Raw genomic sequence first — 19,224 nt, 5'->3', positions numbered from 1 at the left:
TATGCCCCCAAAAAATGAGTGAGACATCAAGGAACAAATCTGTCTGAAATTTCAGATGACCAAGAACTTATAGTGCTGATACTGGGGTCTTTATCCCAATTAGGAACTGGGTAATTATGTAAAGACTAAGATGGGAGAGGAATTTCTGAAATGTATTCAGGAGAATGCTTTTGATGATTATGTACTTGGTAGAACTAGGAAGGAGACTCGACTCTACTGGATCTGGTGCTGGGGAATGAGGTGGAGTGAGTGAACCAAGTGTTTTGGGGAACACTTGGAAAGGAGTAATCATTACATGATAAGTTTTAGTTCTGCTGTGGAGAAAGCAAGGCTGTCTTCGAATTGCAAGATAATTTCAATCGGATGAGAGGGAACCTAGCCAGGGTAAAATGGAACTGGAGACTGATGGGGAAGATTTCTAACAGAACAATGGGTGATCTTTAAGGAGAGGTACAGTCTGGGTACAATTCAACAAAAATGAAATATAGAGAGCGCTCCTGGGATGGTGAGAGAAATGGAGACTACGATGAAACACTGAAAAATGCTGTATGCTGCATGTCAGGTGAATTCTTAAGTGACAATCAGGTCAAAAATATCAGGCTGAGGGTAAGTGAAGAGAAAAATAAAACTGACAGGAAGAAAAACATAGTAATTAATATGAAAGTGGAGTATTGGCATTTGGCATATCATGTAGAAAAATATGAGGTTATCCACTTTGGTAGGAAGAACAGATGTGCAGAGTATTTCTTATATGGTAAGTAGACCTAGGTGTCCTCGTCAATAAGTCACTGAAAACTATCATGCAGGTACACCAAGCTGTTAGGAAGGCTAACGGAATGCTGGTTTTTTTTACAAGAGGGTTTGAGTTCAGGAGTAGTGACATCATGCTTCAGTTGTGTAGGAGTTTGGTGAACCTGCATCTGGAACATGGGTTTGGTTGCTATAAAGGGAGTGTAATGAAACTTCACCAGTTTTTACCAAAATAATATATAAACAATTGATAATTGAGCCGTGTGGAATACGATGAGCATCAGCTTGGGTAAAAGATTGACTTTAGGATAATAAACAGTTTTTAGTTAACGGTTCTTTTCTCAAATTGGAGAATAGGAACAGTGGTGTTTCCCAAGGGTCTTTCTTGGACCACTTACTAACTTTAAATCTTTCAATGACTTACATATTGGTACATAGAGTAATGTTTCAAAGTTTTCTAAAACCAGATCAAAGGATGGGATCTTCTTGTTTTTGGATTGATTCTGGAAATGAGAGGGTTTCCTAGAGAGAAAACTATGGACTACCTTGTTCAGAGAACCTACTGGATCGCCCATCCACCAAGGGCTGATTGTCTGTTGGTGGCAAACTTTCATCCTCAGCTTTCTTCTGCCTGGGCAGAAAATCCCTTTAATCTGGAGCTACTGGCATCCCCAGAACTTGGCAGAAACCATGGCTGTTGGCAGGACAATAACCACCTCTCTCCCTCCTCACCCCATCCCCTAAGAGACTGAAGTGGGGGATCATGGGGAAAAAGGTGTGTTGTTTTGGGGTTTTTTTGGTTTGGGATTCATGGGGAGCAGAGGTGAGGGGAATAGAGGTGAAAAGCAAGAGCAGGGGTAGGGTGTTAGCTCTTAGAGACAGCCTTAGATTAAATCTTTGCTTGTGCACAAGCAGATCATACAACCCTGCAATAAAACAAAGAACCGCAAACGCTGGGGATCTGACACCAAAACAGAAATCGCTGGAGAAACTCCCTCTTTGGGAAGAAAGCAGAGCTTATGTTTTGAGCCCAGTGACTTAACTCAAATGAATCACCAAACTGAATGTTATAGACAATAGGTGCTGGAGTAGGCCATTTGGCCCTTCAAGCCAGCATCACCATTCATTATGATCATGGTTGATCATCCACAATCAGTATCCTGTTCCTGCCTTATCCCCATAACCCTTGATTCCACTAGCTTTAAGAGCTCTATCCATCTCTTCCTTGAAAGTATCCAGAGAGTTGGCCTCCACTGCCTTCTGGGGCAGAGCATTCCATATATCCACCACTGTCTGGGTGAAGAAGTTTTTCCTCAACTCTGTTCTAAATGGCCTATCTCTTATTTTTAAACTGTGTCCTCCGGTTCTGGACTCACCCGTCAGTGTTAATAGCATAGATGCTGCAAGACTTAGCAGAGTTTCTTCAGTTACTTTTTTCATGAAACTCTCCATTCCTTGACACCAATCAAGTTTACCAATTGGGTAGGCTGACTCTTTCTCCTCTAAACTTGAGCTGGAGTAACTACAGCCCAGGAACGACAAAGCTCTTAGGTGTTAATAGACTACTTAAGGGTTTCAATTGATGGCAGGGTGAGAAGTTTAAATTTGCGTCTTCTCACCCAGAACTACTTGGCAGAACATGACTGATTTCCACTATTCCCTGCCAATGCTAACCTGCTCTTAGTTATCTGCTGTTTTCCTACCACCTTTGCATTGCTTTCAGGAGTAGGAGATTCTGACCTTGGAACAGTGGCAAACATGAGGATGGTATCTTTTCGAGTGCAGCCTAGCCATCATCTGCTATTAGAATGGGCAGATGAAATCTAATCCTTTAAAATTTAAACTCATGTCATGATGCAGTTGGGGATGAGAGACAGGTAACGGCAATGTTGAAAAGTGGATTGACGATTATAAGATTTTGAGGAGCTTCTGTGAAATTCAAGTGATAGTGCTGCACCAGTAAAATAAAAAGCACAGCAATCCTTGAAAATGCTCCCCCATGTTGAAGTATATGATTCAGACCACAGGTCTGTTTGGCTGGTGTTAGCAGTTTTCCTGCCTGAGTGTTTGGGTTCGGTGCCCCACTGTCTGTGTCTGTGGTTCAAGTTTGCAATGAGACAGGGCAGGAAACAAACCTGGCACCATCTTGGGTGACTCGACACAACACTGGGCAATGTCTGTGTTTAGTGTTTCACATATCCCACATCCTGTGCACAGACTAACAAAAATCTTCGGCTCTTTCTAGGCACAGACAGCACACGTGATCCTTGATGATGGAACGAAAATGAGTGGCGTGTCATTTGGTTATCCCTGCTCAACAGCAGGAGAGGTTGTGTTCAACACTGGGCTGGTTGGGTGAGTACAATTTCACAGTGAGCTCCGGGCTGGAGGGATATGTCAGTCCACCTATCTTCAAAACCACTTCTAAATCATGTCACATTAATCCATCTTGGCTAAGACCAGACTAGGTGAGGGTTTGCATCTGCCACCTGATTGATGGATCTCCTTATAGTGAGCGATAATTGGATGATCTGACCTTTCTTGATACAATGAAGAGCATTCAGGTTGCGATTGCAGTTCTCTGTGAGCGTTCTAGCATGAGGATGATGACAGAGTAGCCACTGCCATTTGGTCCAAATGATGTGGAAAACTGCTTTTCTTCTGTTATGCCAAAGTTCAGGATGAAAATCTAGGACAATGGCCATCATTTTCTGTGGCACTAAGCTCGATTCTGCTCGATGTTAAGACTCAGCCAGCCATTTCTTTCAGAGAACAAAAGGATAACATAGAAAGTCCAAAAAGTTCTCATAGCAGCAATCAGGCAGCTCTTTTTGAGTTGTGATTTGCGTGTATGTGATGAAGCTATGTAGTGTCTGGTTTATTTTGTACCTGAACCTGAAGGTATTCAATGCAGATTATTTCAGTTATATTCAAAGTACAGCTCTGCATTGGACTCCCTCTAATCTCACTCTAGAAAAAGTACTTCATTTGTATTCATGGGATAGTGGCATCACAAGCTGGGCCAGCATTCATTGCCCAAAACTAGTTGCCCTTGAGAAGGTGGTGGTGAGCTGCCTTCTTGAACTATTGCAGCGCATATGCTGTAGATTGACTGACTACCAAGGATGTTAGGGAGTGAATTCCAGGATTTTGTTTCAGGGACAATGAAAGAATGGCAATTTCCAAGTTAGGATGAATTGGCTTGAAGAGGAACTTGTAAGCAGTGATGTTCCCATGTATCTGCTGTCCTAGTCCTTCTGGATGGTGGTGGTTGTGGGTTTGGAAGGTGCTGTCCAAGGATCCTTGATGAATCTGTACAGTGCGTCTTGTAGATGGCAAACACTGCAGATGCTGACCATTGGTAATGGAAGGAGTGGATGTTTGTGGATGTGGTTGGTACCAATCACGTAGGACACTTTGTCCTCAATGTTGTCAAACTTCTTGAGTGTTGTAGGAGCTGAACCCATCCAGGCAAGTGGGATTAATTCCATCACACTCCTGACTTGTGTCTTGTAGATAGTGGACAAGCATTGGAGAGTAAGGAAGTGTGTCAGTTGCTGTGGTATTATAGTCTGCTGTTGTATTTATACGAGAAGTCCAGTTCAGTTTCTGATCAGTGGTAACCGCCCCCAAGATTGTGTTTTGGAACAGCTTGTGATGGAGCCCACAAGGGAGCAGGCTATTCTGGACTTAGTGCTGTGTAATGAGCCAGACTTTATTAAAGACCTTAAAGTAAGGGAACACTTAGAAGGCAACGATCATAATATGGTAGAGTTCAGTCTGCAGTTTGAAAGAGAGAAGGCAAAATAGGATGTAATGGTATTACAGTTAAATAAAGGAATTACAGGGACATGAGAGGAGGAATTGATGAAAATCGACTGGAAGCAGAGCCTAGCAGGGAAGACAGACCAACAATGGCAGGAGTTTCTGGGTGTAATTAAGGACACAGTACAGAGTTCATCCCAAAGAAAAGAAAGATTATCCGGGGTGGGATTAGACAGCCATGGCTGACAAAGGAAGTCAGGAAATATATCAAAGGAAAAGAGACAGCCTATAAAGTGGACAAGAGCACTGGGAAGTCAGAAGATTGGGAAGGCGACAAAAACAGAGGATAACAAAGAGAGCAGTAAGGAAGGAGAGGATCAAATATGAAGGTAGGCTAGCTAGTAATATTAGAAATGATAGTAAAAGCTTCTTTCAATACATAAGAAACAAACGAGAGGCAAAAGTAGATATTGGGCTGCTCCAAATTGATGCTGGAAGGCTAGTGATAGGAGATAAGGAAATAGCTGAAGAACTTAATAAGTACTTTGCGTCAGTCTTCACAGTGGAAGACATGGGTAGTATGCCAACAATTAGGGAGAGTCAGGGGGCAGAGTTGAGTTTGGTAGGCATTACAAAAGAGAGAGTTCTAGTAAAGCTAAAAGGTCTAAAAATTGATAAATCCCCCTGGCCCTGATGGACTACATCCTCGTGTTCTGAGGGAGGTGGCTGAGGAAATAGTGGAGGCTTTGGTTGTGATCTTTCAAAAGTCACTGGAGTCTGGGAAAGTCCCAGATGATTGGAAAATTGCTGTTGTAACTCCCTTGTTTAAGAAAGGATCAAGGCAAAAGATGGAAAATTATAGGCTGATTAGTCTAACCTTGGCAGTTGGTAAAATTCTAGAATCCACTGTCAAAGATGAGATTTCTAAATTCCTGGAAGTGCAGGGTCAGATTAGAACAAGTCAGCATGGATTTAGTAAGGGGAGGTCGTGCCTGACAAACCTGTTAGAATTCTTTGAAGAGGTAACAAATATGTTAGACCAGGGAAACCCAGTAGATGTTATCTATCTAGACTTCGAAAAGGCCTTTGATACGGTGCCTCATGGGAGTCTGCTGAGCATGGTGTTTGAGGTGAGCTACTGGCTTGGATTGAGGATTGGCTGTTTGAAGAGGGCAGAGAGTTGGGATAAAAGGCTCTTTTTCGGAATGGCAACCAGTGACGAATGGTGTCCCGCAGGGTTCATTGTTGGGGCCGCAGCTGTTCACTTTATTTATTAATGATCTGGATGAAGGGACTGGGGGCATTCTGGTGAAGTTTGCCAATGATACGAAGATAGGTGGACACGCAGGTATTGCTGAGGTGGTGGGGAAGCTGCAGAAAGATTTAGACAGTTTAGGAGAGTGGTCCAGGAAATGGCTGCTGAAATTCAACTTGAGTAAATGTGAGGTTTTGCGCTTTGGAAAAAAGAATACAGGCATGGACTATTTTCTAAATGGTGAGAAAATTCGTAAAGCAGATGTACAAAGGGATCTGGGAGTGTTGGTCCAGGATTCTGTAAAGGTTAACTTGCAGGTAGAGTCTGTGATTAAGAAAGCGAATGTAATGTTTTCGTTTATCTCAAGAGGGTTGGAATATAAAAGCAGCGATGTGCTTCTGAGGCTTTATAAAGCTCTAGGTGGGCCCCATTTGGAATAGTGTGTAATTTTGGGCCCCACACCTCACGAAGGACATACTGGCCCTGGAGCGTGTCCAGCGGAGATTCACATGGATGATCCCTGGAATGGTAGGTTTAACGTATGATGAAGGGCTAAGGATCCTGGGATAATACTCATTAGAGTTTAGAAGGTTGAGGGGAGATCTAATAGAGAGTTACAAGATAATGTATGGTTTATATGGGGTGGACGCTAGGAATTTGTTTCCATTAGGCGGGGAGACGAGGACCCGTGTGCACAGCCTTAAAATTCGAGGGGGTAAGTTTAAAACTGAAATGAGACGACATTTCTTCATCCAGAGAGTTGTGGGCTTGTGGAATTCATTGCCACAGAGTGCAGTGGAGGCCGGGACGTTGGATGCCTTCAAGGCAGAGATCGACAAATTCTTGATCTCAGAAGGAATCAAGGGCTCCAGGGAGAGTGCAGGGCAGAGGAGTTGAAATGCCCATCAGCCATGATTTAAATGGGCCGAATGGCCTTACTTCCACTCCTATGTCTTATGGTCTTAATGTGGGGATTAATGATGATAATGCTATTGAATGTTAAGAGATGGTAGTTAGATTCTCTGTTGCTTGAGATGCTGCATGCCTTCTGCTTTCATTGTATTTTCATTACGAATAAAACCCACTTTCCTCCAGCATTTATCTGGGTAGGTCTTGGAAACCCAGGCCTGACTAGCTGAGATGATTGTCTTTGTGATTAGAACTTACAGATCAAAGTAATCTAGAGACTGTGCTTGAAGATTTCCAGTGATGGGAACTGTTTGTCAATTTACATCAGTCCATTCCATAAAACGTGGTGCACGTGTGCTGTGAATGTTATTTGATACTTGTCAACCCCAGCCAGGATATTGTCCAGGTCTTGTTGCATTTGGTCTTGAACTGCTTCAGTATCTGAGGTGTTGTGAATGGTGCTGAATTTTGTCCTTCTTGACAAATGATCTCACTTTTGACCTTCTGATGGAGGGAAGTTTATTGTTGAAACAGCAGATTGGTTGGGCCTAGGACACTACTCAGAGAAACTCCTCCAGAGACATCTTGGAGCTGAGAGTACAGACCTGCAACAGCCACAGCCATCTTCCTATGTGCCAGGTATGACTCCAACCAGCAGAGAGTTCCCCATATCGATTCCCATTGGCTTCTACCAGCTTTGCCCATTCTGGTAAAAACTGAAAGAACTGTGAATGCTTTAAATTAGGAACAAAAACGAAGTTGCTGGAAAAGCTCAGCAGGTCTGGCAACATCTGTGAAGGAAAAAACAGAGTTAATGTTTCGGGTCCAGTGACTCTTCCTCAGAACTGAAGTGTTCACAGATGCTGCCAGACCTGCTGAACTTTTCCAGCAGCTTTGTTTTTGTTGCCCATTCTAGTGTTCTGTTTGTGCCAAGCATCTCCAGTCGGAATCTTCTGGCTCTGAGTTGTTTCTGCAGCCAGGGTCAGTGTAGCCAAAGGTGAGTTCTTGCTAAACACAAATCTATTTTCCCAACAGGCTATTGGTTGCCAGTTCAGAACAGGAGCAGCTGAGATGGATACAGATATGTCCTAACATTACATTGCGCAGTATGTTACTGAAATTGTCAGAGCAGTGTCTTGGTAGTATGATTTTCACAAAGTATTGGTTTGTCGGTGATGGTCTGACGACCTTCCCATCATTCATATGTCAGTTACCTGCAGTCTGGTACAGCTTTTATAATAAAGTTTTAGTAGCCAGATGAACATTCTTCCATTGCCAACAGACAGATAAATTGTTTGGTTCACTATTGCATGGAATCTCGCTTTGTGTCAACATGTAGTGCTCATTTGAAATCACTGTTTGAAATACTTAAAATATTCATGATCTTGAGGTTTGTTCTCTGTTGTGTTAAATTTAGAGCGCTTTGTTTATATTTTAGCTATCCCGAAACCTTGACAGACCCAAGCTACAGAGGACAGATCCTAGCTCTCACGTCCCCCATGGCAGGGAACTATGGGGTGCCGGATACGAAAAAATTGGACGAATTGGGTCTAATGAAATATGTGGAATCTGAATTTATCCAGGTAATTGTCAGGATGGGAATGGTGACCTGGTAATTTGGCAGGTTCATTGATCTGCTAACCACATTAATAATGAAGTGTTGAAACATTTGATCAAGTTCATTTCTTTGCGATTAAAAGGAAATTCTTTCATGTTAAAATCATGCTTGAGTTATTGAATGGTTTTATATAATGGAGCAATGGCAGAGAAAGCATTCAGTGTAGTCTGAAAACATTTTTAGGATGAGTGACCGTATTCATGCTCGATTTGGAGATGGTATTGTTCTCACATGAACCATGTTTGAGACATGGAACTCATATCACCAGTAGCCAGAAGCATACCAAGAGCGAGGGATTCCTGTGCTGTGCTGCTGGTGATGATTCGTGCTTGTTGCAGCTAGTTTCCCAAAAGTTGTGCTGCATCATATTTCTGGCCTTCGGAGTGCATTTATGTAATACAGACATGCCTCAGGACAGCCTGGTCTTTGAATCCAAGATTGTGGCTCAGGGTAAGACCAATAGCAGAGGCGAGATTTCTGTCCTGGTTGAGATAAGGTTAGGATTAGGGTCAGATGTTTCGAATAATCTCTTGTGCTGTTCTTTTCAGGTTTCTGGATTACTGGTACAGGATTACAGCCATGACTATAGCCACTGGAACTCTGTTAAATCCCTGGGCGAGTGGTTACATGAAGAAAAGGTAGAGTCTAATTCCTCTCCACCATCTGTCTTTTTTTTTTCCTGTCTCTCTCTTGCACACTCCCTCTTGCGCTCTCACTTTGAGGCCTTTCTTCTGCCGGTAGTTGAGTTTGTGGCAGGTGCCATGGATGTATGATCCTCACCAAAAGAATGAAGGGAGGGGAGAATTTTCTTTAAGGTAGTGTGTTCATTGGAGTGTGGAGTTTGCGCTCCCATCTCTGGTGTGTAATGGGATCTAGTTATGAGGACAAGTGCATTAGCTTATTAACCAGTGGTATTTGTAGAGTCCATAGCCTAACCCAGACGTACAGAATGGCTGTTGAATCAGAGCCAGCCCTTTGTCCAAGCAACTCATCAAATCCTTTATCACTCTTGCACTTTCCCAAAAACCCTGCAGAGATTTTACTTTTAGGTGTTCATCTGGTTCCAACTGAAGCCTTCATTGAAACCACCTCCAGCACACTGAGGCAGTGTATTCCTGATCATAACTACTCCCTGCTTCAAAAACAAGGTTTCTTCTGACCCTTTTGCCAGTCATCTTAAATTTGTGCTCCCTAGTTCATGCCTCTTCTGCTTCAGGCAACAGTTTCTCCTTCCCTGCTGTGCTCAGACCCTTCCTGATTTTGAGAAGTTCTAACAAAAAAACCCCAATACTTCTCTTAAGGGTACAGTAAAAGCGTCTCTAGTTGATTCGCTGATCTGAGAGCCATCCCTGCGTATCTTTGGGGGCCTCCCTCTAACCCCTTCACGTTCTTCCTAATGTTTGTGCACAGAACCATACATAACACTTGAGCTGAGTGTGGGCCAGCTGTTTGTTGTACAGTTTCATCAGAATGTCTTTGCTTTGCTTCCCTCTGCTTTATTTATAAAGGTTCCCTTTAAACTTCTTGCCCTGCCACTTCTAGCAATTTGTGTAGACATAGCCATGATCTCTTAGTTCCATGCCTGCCTGTGTATGTGTGTTTATGTCTTTGTAGTTGACACAGGCTTATGGCAAGATTGTGGGGATGCAGTTGCTGCCTGGTTATGGCTGGCCAGGAGACCCACTGCAACATGAGGTCTTCCCTGTAGAAGAGGGAATTTTTTGTTTTTTTGTTTCATTGTTATCATAGAATCCCTACCGTGGAAGCAAGGCCACTCAGCCCATTGAGTCCACAGCAACCCTCCGAAGAGCATCCCACCCAGACCCTACTCTGACCCAGTAACCCTACATTTTCCATGGCTAACTTCTTAGCCTGTACATCCTTGGAATAATAAGGGCAATTGAGCATGCCAATCCACCTCATCTGCAGATCTTTGCACCTGTGGGAGGAATACCCTGCAGACACAGTGAGCACGTACGGACAGTTACCAAAGGCTGGTATCAAACCCCATTTCCTGGTGCTGTCAGGTAGCAGTGCTAACTGCTGAGCCACCGTGCTGCCCCTGTGTGTCCCTTTATTTATCAAAAGGTTGTTGATGAAGTTGGCAGCATGCCACTCCTGCTATATGAGGCAGTACTCAAGCTCTGGTTGTCCTGCAGGAAATTGTGTAAATGCCAAGTGGTGCAGGGCCTTGATTATCACTACAAGACCTGACCTTGCTCTGTGGAAACAAACCAAGCCTTCCAGTGTTATCAGGAGCAGGAATGTTGCTAGATTCCTCTTCTTTTCCCTTTACTCGTCGCAGGATTGGAATCAGAAACCGTATTGGCGAATTTCTTCCTTTGTCCCTTGGCTTCCAAGCAATGGAGCCATGTTTTGCAGCTGAAGTGTTGTTTGTTTGAAATTGAATGAGACTCTGAATTGAATCACAGACTTGTTACACTGCAGAAAGAAACCATTTGGCCCATTGTATATGCATTTGTTCACTTATCTATTGCTAATCTTTTGCCTTTTCCCCATGTCCCTGCACACCATCTTTATCCAAATCATTTGGACAGTGAGCTGGAGAGAAGATTGTGTCATACAAACTGCAAGCAGAAGTCGACCATTGGAGCCCTCCACCATTCATTAAGATCATGGGTGACTTGTTTGTGCTTTGAATCCCACATTCCTATCTATTCCAAATTGTCTTAGACTTTTGTCAGGCGGGCAAATCAATTTTTCTCTATCTTAGATATATTCAATGACTTACGCCTCCACTGCCTTCAGAGGCAAGACGTCTCAACGCTCCTGGAGAGATAAAAATATTGCCCTTTCTGGACTGAGAGGGTTACCACCCCCAACCTACACCATACCCTCCATTTTAAAACAGTGCTGACAAATTCAGGACTGATTCACCAGAGGAGATAACCTTTCCATGTACACCTTGTCAAGATCATTCAGGATATTATACACTTCAGTCAAGTCACCCCTACTTTTGTGAGCTCAGGGGAAACAAGCTCAGCTCCTCCAGTCTTTTTTCATAAGACAACCTGTTCATTCCAGGTATCTTCTTTAAATAAGGAGACCAAAACTGCATACAGTAGTTGAGATGTGCTCTGTGTTACTGAGGCATAGCGTCCTTGCTTTTGTATTCAATCCCTCTAATAATAATGGGTAGCTTCCCGTTAGCTTTTTTGGTTGTTTTCAGTATGTACATGCTATCTTTTTGTGACTGTTGCACTGGAACACTTAGACCCCTCCACACCTCGGAATTCTGCAGCCTTTCTTTGTTTAAGCGAAGTCTAAAGTACTGCCAAATCTAGAAGCTGGAGATTTCATAGCCTGAGGGCCCTATCCATTGTGACTGTATCAGGGGCCTGAAGTTCAGACCTGTGTATAGTTGAAGCACTATGGCTGCACTCCTTGAGGTATTGTGCATCTTTTGAACAGCTGAGAGCTGGATAATTCATATCACAGTGTAACTACAAAATTGGATTTCAACTTTACTCTCTGGTGGGGAAGAGGTGGATTTGGGAAAGAAATGAAGCTTGGGCATATGCTTTGGTGACAAATCTGGGTATTTGAATGTAATTTTGTTTTGTACAGATCCCAGCTCTTTATGGAATTGACACCAGAATGCTCACAAAGATTGTCCGTGATAAGGTAACCAGTCCATTGACTGTTTTATATTTCTACACCACAAATTCCATTCATCACCTTGTTCCTTCATGCAGTTCATAAAATTCTTCACAGGGAACAATCCTCGGGAAAATTGAGTTTGATGGCGATCCTGTAGAATTTGTAGATCCCAACCTGCGAAACCTGATGGCAGAAATATCAACCAAGGTGCGTTTGAGCTCGCAGTCAGTTTGTTTTTAAGGAACTTGTTAGACAAACTACTTCTTATTTATCTCTCTGACTCCCGTGAGAGAATTTGTAAATCTTTATCTTCTTGAGTATTGAGCTAAGTGACACAGTTACAGAATAAGGAAATGCTATTTAAAACCGAGATGTGAAGGAATTTCTTTTTCTCCTGAGAGGCAGAAAAGGCTTGATAACTGAAAGTATTTTTTAAATCAGAGATCAAGGAAGAGGGATAATAAAATGTGAGGCTGGATGAACACAGCAGGCCAAGCAGCATCTCAGGAGCACAAAAGCTGACGTTTCGGGCCTAGACCCTTCATCAAGGAAGAGGGATATGTTTTTGAAATATTGGGGGATTGATAGTTGTGCTGAGCTGGCACAATAAAGGAGTTGAGGCCTGAGACAGACAGGCTGAATAGCCTACTCCTAGGTTCTTGAGGGTTAATGGTTGGCTGGTTCTGTTGTTTGGAGACTGGGTGTGGGAGTGGCGGGGTCGGGGGTGGGGGGTACACGGGGTTTGGGATACAGTGTTCTGTGGGGGCTTGGGCAATGGGAACAGATGAGTGGCAGGGCCTTGAGAAAGTTTGGGTTTTTCCTGGGAAATGAGGGCAGCAACTATGGTGGATATGGGATGCTTCTATTCTGGAGGCTCAGGATAGAAAAGAGTCTTCTACACATTGTGTTGAGGCTGAGAACTGAAGTTAATCTGATGGCTATGATGTGCTTGTCTAAAATTCTTTAACAAGGCCAGTGAATATTTAACAATGTTGACAGCATGCCTGTTGGAGTAAGTGGTGTGTAAAGTGATTGTAAATCTGATATGATGCCACCTCTGTTAACATTAACATTTTTCCAGTTCTAAATTCATGGGTGATGACTGTGACTCTCTGTATTTTGGCAGGAAATTAAAGTCTATGGCAAAGGGAATCTAATCAAGATTGTGGCAGTGGACTGTGGTATAAAGCACAACATAATCCGCCTTCTTGTGAAGGTATCACTTTCTGCCTGTCAGCCAGCCTCTCGAGCAACAGCACCTTGTACTTGCAATCTAGCTATGTTGTGATAATATTTGGGAAACTCCAGTGTCATTTATAGCAGGATTTAACAAATGTCTTTGATTCCTCTTATAGGGACAAAAGTGAGGTTTATGTTTTATCCAGAGCACATATAAGTTGACCAGTGCTGAGAGACAGTTCCTAGATTCATACAGTGCAGAAAAGTTCCTTTGGCTCATTGAGTCTGCACTGATATAACTGACACTAAAGGCGTGCTAATTCCTATTTCCATCACTTTTCTCATATCTTTGAATCTTATGATATTTAAAGTGCTAATTCAAATACTGTTTAAAGGTTGTAAGGTTTCTGACCTCCACCACCTTCCCAGGCAGTGCCTTCCACATTCCCACTACCTGCTGAAGGAAAAAGATTTTTCCCAAATTCCCTCTGAATCTCCTGCCCCTTACTCTAAAACCATGTTCTCTCATGATTGATACCTCAACCAAAGGGAACAGCTCCTTGTATTTACCCTGTCCATACCCTTCATAATCTTATACATCATATTCGTGTCTTTCTTTAGTCTTCTCTGCTTTAAAGAAAACAATCCAAGCCTGTCTAATCTCTCCTTTATAGCTGAATTTCTCCATTCCAGGTACCATCCTCATGACCTTCCTCTGTATCCCCTCTAGTGCTATCATATCCTTCTTGTAGTGAGGTGACCAGGACTGCACACAGTATGCCAGCTGTGGCCAAACCAATACTCTGTACAATTCCAATATTACCTCATGGAAACCAAAAAAACTAGATGCTGTAAATCAGGAACAAGAACAGACATTGCTGGAAAAACTCAGCCTGCCTGGCAACATCTGTGAAGAGGTCAGAGTTGATGTTTCGGGTCTACTGGCGTTTCCTTACAATTTATAGTAGCTACATGCAGAAGGTAGGGAGGAGGAGGGGATAGGGACTAAATGATAGGTGGGGATAGAGCCTAAAGCAGGGGGCGGGGGGGTGGGGGGGAGAGAGAGAGAGAGAGGATAACGATCTAGCTAGGAGGGTGAACGGCTGTTAATGGAACAGTTTTGACTAACAATGGGCAGTGTGTAATGGCAGACTGTGATTGGAAAAGTTCATTGATTTTGCTTCCAATTTCCACTCTGCCATCACTTTCACCTGGCCCATCTCTGACTCTTCCTTTCCCTTCCTCGACATTTCTATTTCAATTTAGATCATAGAATCCCTACAGTGTGAAAACAGGCCCTTTGGCTGAAGTCCACACAGACCCTCAGAGCATCCCATCCAGTCCCATCCCCTTATAACCCACCTAATCTATATATCCCTGAACACTGCAGGCAATTTAGCATGGCCAACCCACTTAGCCTGCACATCTTTGGACTGCCGGAAGAAACTGAATCACCCGGAGGAAACCCACACAGACATGGTGAGAACATGCAAACTCCACATAAACAGTCACCTGAGGGTGGAATAGACCCCAGGCCCTGGTGCTGTGAGGCAGCAGTGCTAACCACTGTGCCACCATGGCACCCACTGTTTCTGGAGACAGACTGGCTATTAAACACACTGACTCCCATAGCTACCTGGACTATACATCCTCACACCTTGCTTTCTGTAAAGTCTTACAAAAGATTAGAGGTATATTTGTCTTACAAAAGAGAAGTACAGCACAGGAACAGAACCTTCAGCCCTCCAAGACTCTGCCGATCATGCCCTGATGAAACTGAAAAAACAAACCTGCTCTTATTTGGTCCATATCCCTCTATTCCTTCCCTATTCATGTAACCATCCAGATTTGTCTCAAATGTCATCACTGAGCCTGCTTCCACCACCACCTCAGGCAGTGCATTCTTGGGTGCTCCCACTCTGTGTGAAAAACCTTCCTTGCACATCTCCTTTAATCTTCTGACCTCTCACCTTGAGCCAGTGGCCCCTTGTAATTGAAATATGAACCCTGGGGAAAAAGCCTCTGACTATCCAGCCTATCTATGCCTTTCATAATTTTGTAGACCGCTGTCAGGTCTCCTCTCAGCTACCGTCTTTCCAGTGAAAAGAATCATAGCCAATGCTTTGGAGACAAGGCAACACCCTGGTGAACCTTTTCTGCACTCTGTCCAAAGCTTCCACGTCCTTCTAGTAGTGTGGTGACCAAAACTGTACACAATACTCCAAATGCAGCCACACAAGGGTTTTATGTTTCCGCAACATGTTTTGCCAACTCTAGTATTCCATGCTGCAGCCGATGAAGGCAAGCATGCCATATGCCATCTTAATCTCTTTGGCCACCTATGTTGCCATTTTTAGGGAACTGTGTACCTGTACATCCAGATCCGTTTGTATGTTAATATTCCTAAAGGTTCTGCCCTTAACAGCATAGTTCACACCTAAATTTGATCCTACAAAATGCATCACTTCGTATTTGTCTGGATTGAGCTCCATCTGCCATTTCTGTTCCCAAGTCGCCAATATATCTATATCCTTTCATAGTCATCAGTACTATCAGCAACTCTACCAATCTTCATGTCATCTGCAAACTGACAAATCAAACCACCCACATTTTCCTCCAGATCATTTATATATTCTACAAACAACAGAGAATCTCAGACTGATCCCTGTGGAACACCACTAGTTACTGATCTCCATTCTGGATAAACACCCTTCCACTGCTACCCTTTTTGTCTTCTATGATCAAGCCAGTTTTGCATCCATCTAGCCAGCCCACCCAGAATCCCATGTGACTTTAATTTTTATACCAGTCTGTCTTGCGGAACTTTATTGAATGCCTTGCTAAAGTCCACATAAACTACATCCACAGCTCTTCCCTCAACAATTATTTTTGTCACCTCTTCTTCAAAAAATTCAATCAGGTTGTGAGACATGATCTTCCCAGTATGAAACCATGCTGCCTGTCGCTAACTGGTCCATTTTTTTACAAATGTGCATATACCCTGCCCCTCAGTATCTTCTGCAAGAGCTTCCCCACCACCGGTATCTGACCCACCAGCCTGTAATTTCCAGGTTATCCCTGCTTCCTTTCTTATGCATTAAAAGTTGTAGGATTCACCTTGACCCTGCTTGATAAAGACATTTCATTGCCCCTTTTAGCCTTCCTAATTCTGCGTTTGAGTTCCTTCTTAATTTCTCAATATTCCTCAAGGGCTTTGTCAGTTTGTAGCTGTCAAGACCTATCGAATGCTTCTTTTTCCCTTTTGACTAAGTGTTTAAGTTCCCTTGGCAGCCATGGTTCCTGAATCCTGCAATTGCTGTCCTTCAGTTTTGCAGGGACATGCATGTCTTGCACTTTAATCAATGGTCTTTAAAAGCCTCCCACATGCCAGATGTACGTTTGCTCTCAAATAACTACACCCAATCCACATTCCTCAGTTCGTGTCTAATTTGAATGAAATTGGCCCTTGCCTAATTAAACACCCTCACCCGAGGGCCACTCTTGTCCTTGTCCATGACTACTTGAAATCTTATGGAATTATGGTCACTCAGCCCAAAATGTGGTCCTGCTGAAACATAGATAATCTGCCCTGGCTTATTCCCTAGTACCAAGTCTAGTATGACCTCATCTCTGGTTGGATGGCCAACATATTGTCTCAAAAAGCCATCTTGGACACAACTAACAAATTGCTCCCCATCCAAACTGCTGGCTGTAAGGGAGTCCCAGTCAAGAAGAGGAAAGTTGAGGTCGCCAGCCACAACTGCCCTGCTGTTTTCAGACCTTTCTAGTGTCTGACAACATATCTGCTCCTCTGTCTCATGTGGGCTGTTGGGAGGTCTGTAGAAAGCTCCCAGTATTGTGATTTCACGCTTCCTATTCCTGAGCTCCACCCATAATGCCTCAGTGCAAGATTTCTCTGTATGTTCTGTCAACAATGCTGTGATGAGATCCCTAATTTGCAAAGCAACTCGCCCATCCCTTTTGTTTCCTTTTCTGTTCCATTTAAAACAGTGATATCCTGGAATGTTAAGCTGCCAGTATTGTCCCTCCTTTGACCATGTCTCTGTAGTGGCAATAACATCATAATTCTGTGCAATAATCTATACTCTTAGTTCAACTGTCTTACCTGTTATACTTCATGCATTGAAGTAAATGCACTCCAGACCTCCAGTTTCTTTTGAGTCCTGTGACTTCCCTCTGCCTGCTCTTACGCTGTGCTACGCATAACTCAGTCTCTCCTTTGTCTCTGCACTTACTGGACTGTTGTTCTGTTTCGCCGCCTGCCCGCCACACTAGTTTAAATCCTTTTGAAGAGCTCTAGCAAACCTCCCAGCCCTCCAGTTCAGGTGCTTATACAGGTCCCAACTTCCCCAGAAGACATCCCAATGATCCATATATCTAAAGCCCTCTCTTCTACACCAGCTCTGTAGCCACATGTTCAACTGTACTCTCTCCCCCTATTCCTAACCTCAGTAGGCTGTGGCATGGGTATTAATCCTGAGATTACTACTCTGGTAGTCCTGCTTTTTAGCTCCCTACCTAACTCCCTGAATTGTCCTCATAGGACCCCTTCCTTCTCCTACCTATGTCGTTTGTGCCAACGTGGACAATGACTTCTGTCTATTTTCCTTCCTGTTTCAGGATGTCCTGTGTCCGCTTTGTGGCATCCAGGATCCTGGCACCTAGGAGGCAACATACCAGCCTAGAGTCTTGTTCACGGCCAGAGAAAAATATATCTGTTCCCCTGACTATCGAGTCACCTGTTACTATTGCTCATCTGGACTTTTCCCCACCCTGCTGTACAGAAGAACCAGCTGTGGTGCCATAGGCCTGTCTGCTGCTTATACCATCTCCTAAGTGGCCAACCATCCTGAACAGTGTCCAAAACAGAATACCAGTTTGAGAGGGGAATATCTGCAGGAGACTCCTGCACCGTTTGCCTCTCTGTCTTGGCAGTTACCAATCTCAGTCTGGACCTGTGGTATTACCACATCCCTAAAGCTAGTGTCTGTCACTCTTTCTGCCCCATTCTATCCCATTTTCTCAGTTCCCCTGTCTCTGTTGCATATGTTCAGATGAGGCAAAATTCAAAATGATAGTATCCGAAATGTCCACCTTCCTCAACTGAGGATTCGCCAGCTGTCTTGTCAACAAGACCCTCAACCAGGTCTGACCCATCTCCTGCACTTCTGTTGTCACCCCCTCTCTTCCCTCATGCAACAGCAATAGGGTTCCCCTTGTCCTTACCTACCATCCCACCAGCATCCACATCCAGAAGATCATCAGGTACTATTTCCATTACTTCCACTGAGATGCCACCACCAGACACGTTTTCTCCTCTGCTTCCTCCCTCTTCCTTGTCCACCTTCCGCAGGTACCATTCCGCCTGGGACATCCTGGCCCTCTCCTCCTTCACTCCCAACACCACCCTCCAACAACCCTACGGCACCTTCCTCTGCAACTGCCAAAGATGTAACACTTGCCCATTTACCTCCGCCCTCCCTATTTGCCAAGGGGCCCAAACATATCGTCAAGGTGAAGCAACACTTCACCTGCACTTTCCATAATCTAGTCTACTGCATTCGCTGCTCACATTGTGGTCTCTTCTACATTAGGGAAATAAAGCGTAAACTGGGGACAGCTTTGTAGAACATCTACATTCAACTCGCAAAAAAGACCCTGAGCCTCCAGTTGCTTGCCACTTTAACATACCACTCCGTTCCCTGGGCAACATCTCTATCTCAGGCTTGCTGCAGTGTTCCAGTGAAACTCGGCGTAAGCTGGAAGACCAACACCTCATTTTCCACTTGTGGACTGTAGCCATCTGGATTCAATATTGAGTTCAATCATTTTAGGGCCTAGACTCTCCCATGTCCTCGCCTCTTACCCCACCCACCAGTTCTTATTATCACACAGTCTGTCACTACACACTATCTATTGTTAGTCACTAACAGTCCCCATTAACAGCTATTCATCCTTCTAGCCAGATTGTTATCAACTCCTTTGTCTATCCAGCAGCTCTTTCTCTCTCTTTGGGCTCTATCCCCACCTAACGTTTATTCCGTACTTCCTACCCTTCCTGCCTTCTGCATATAAACATTTTCCTAGCTACCAACCGTTCTGAGGA

General features: G+C 43.8%; 1 protein-coding gene across 2 annotated transcripts in view; it reads left to right on the top strand.

Annotated features, from left to right (window-relative positions):
* cps1 (carbamoyl-phosphate synthase 1, mitochondrial) overlaps nt 1-19,224 on the top strand; it is a 217,527-nt gene that overhangs the window by 22,528 nt on the left and 175,775 nt on the right. For both annotated transcript variants that reach the window (XM_048534767.2, XM_048534769.2), the window contains exons 2-7: nt 2,996-3,105; nt 8,118-8,262; nt 8,846-8,935; nt 11,886-11,942; nt 12,033-12,125; nt 13,045-13,134. In XM_048534767.2, the coding sequence (XP_048390724.1) occupies nt 2,996-3,105; nt 8,118-8,262; nt 8,846-8,935; nt 11,886-11,942; nt 12,033-12,125; nt 13,045-13,134 (585 nt within the window). The remainder of the gene's footprint in view (nt 1-2,995; nt 3,106-8,117; nt 8,263-8,845; nt 8,936-11,885; nt 11,943-12,032; nt 12,126-13,044; nt 13,135-19,224) is intronic.

This window comes from Stegostoma tigrinum, chromosome 7, assembly GCF_030684315.1.
Source record: "Stegostoma tigrinum isolate sSteTig4 chromosome 7, sSteTig4.hap1, whole genome shotgun sequence".
NCBI classification, from domain to species: domain Eukaryota; kingdom Metazoa; phylum Chordata; class Chondrichthyes; order Orectolobiformes; family Stegostomatidae; genus Stegostoma; species Stegostoma tigrinum.
The sequence above is the reverse complement of the archived record's forward strand: the minus strand, read 5'-3'. Positions and strand labels throughout refer to the sequence as shown.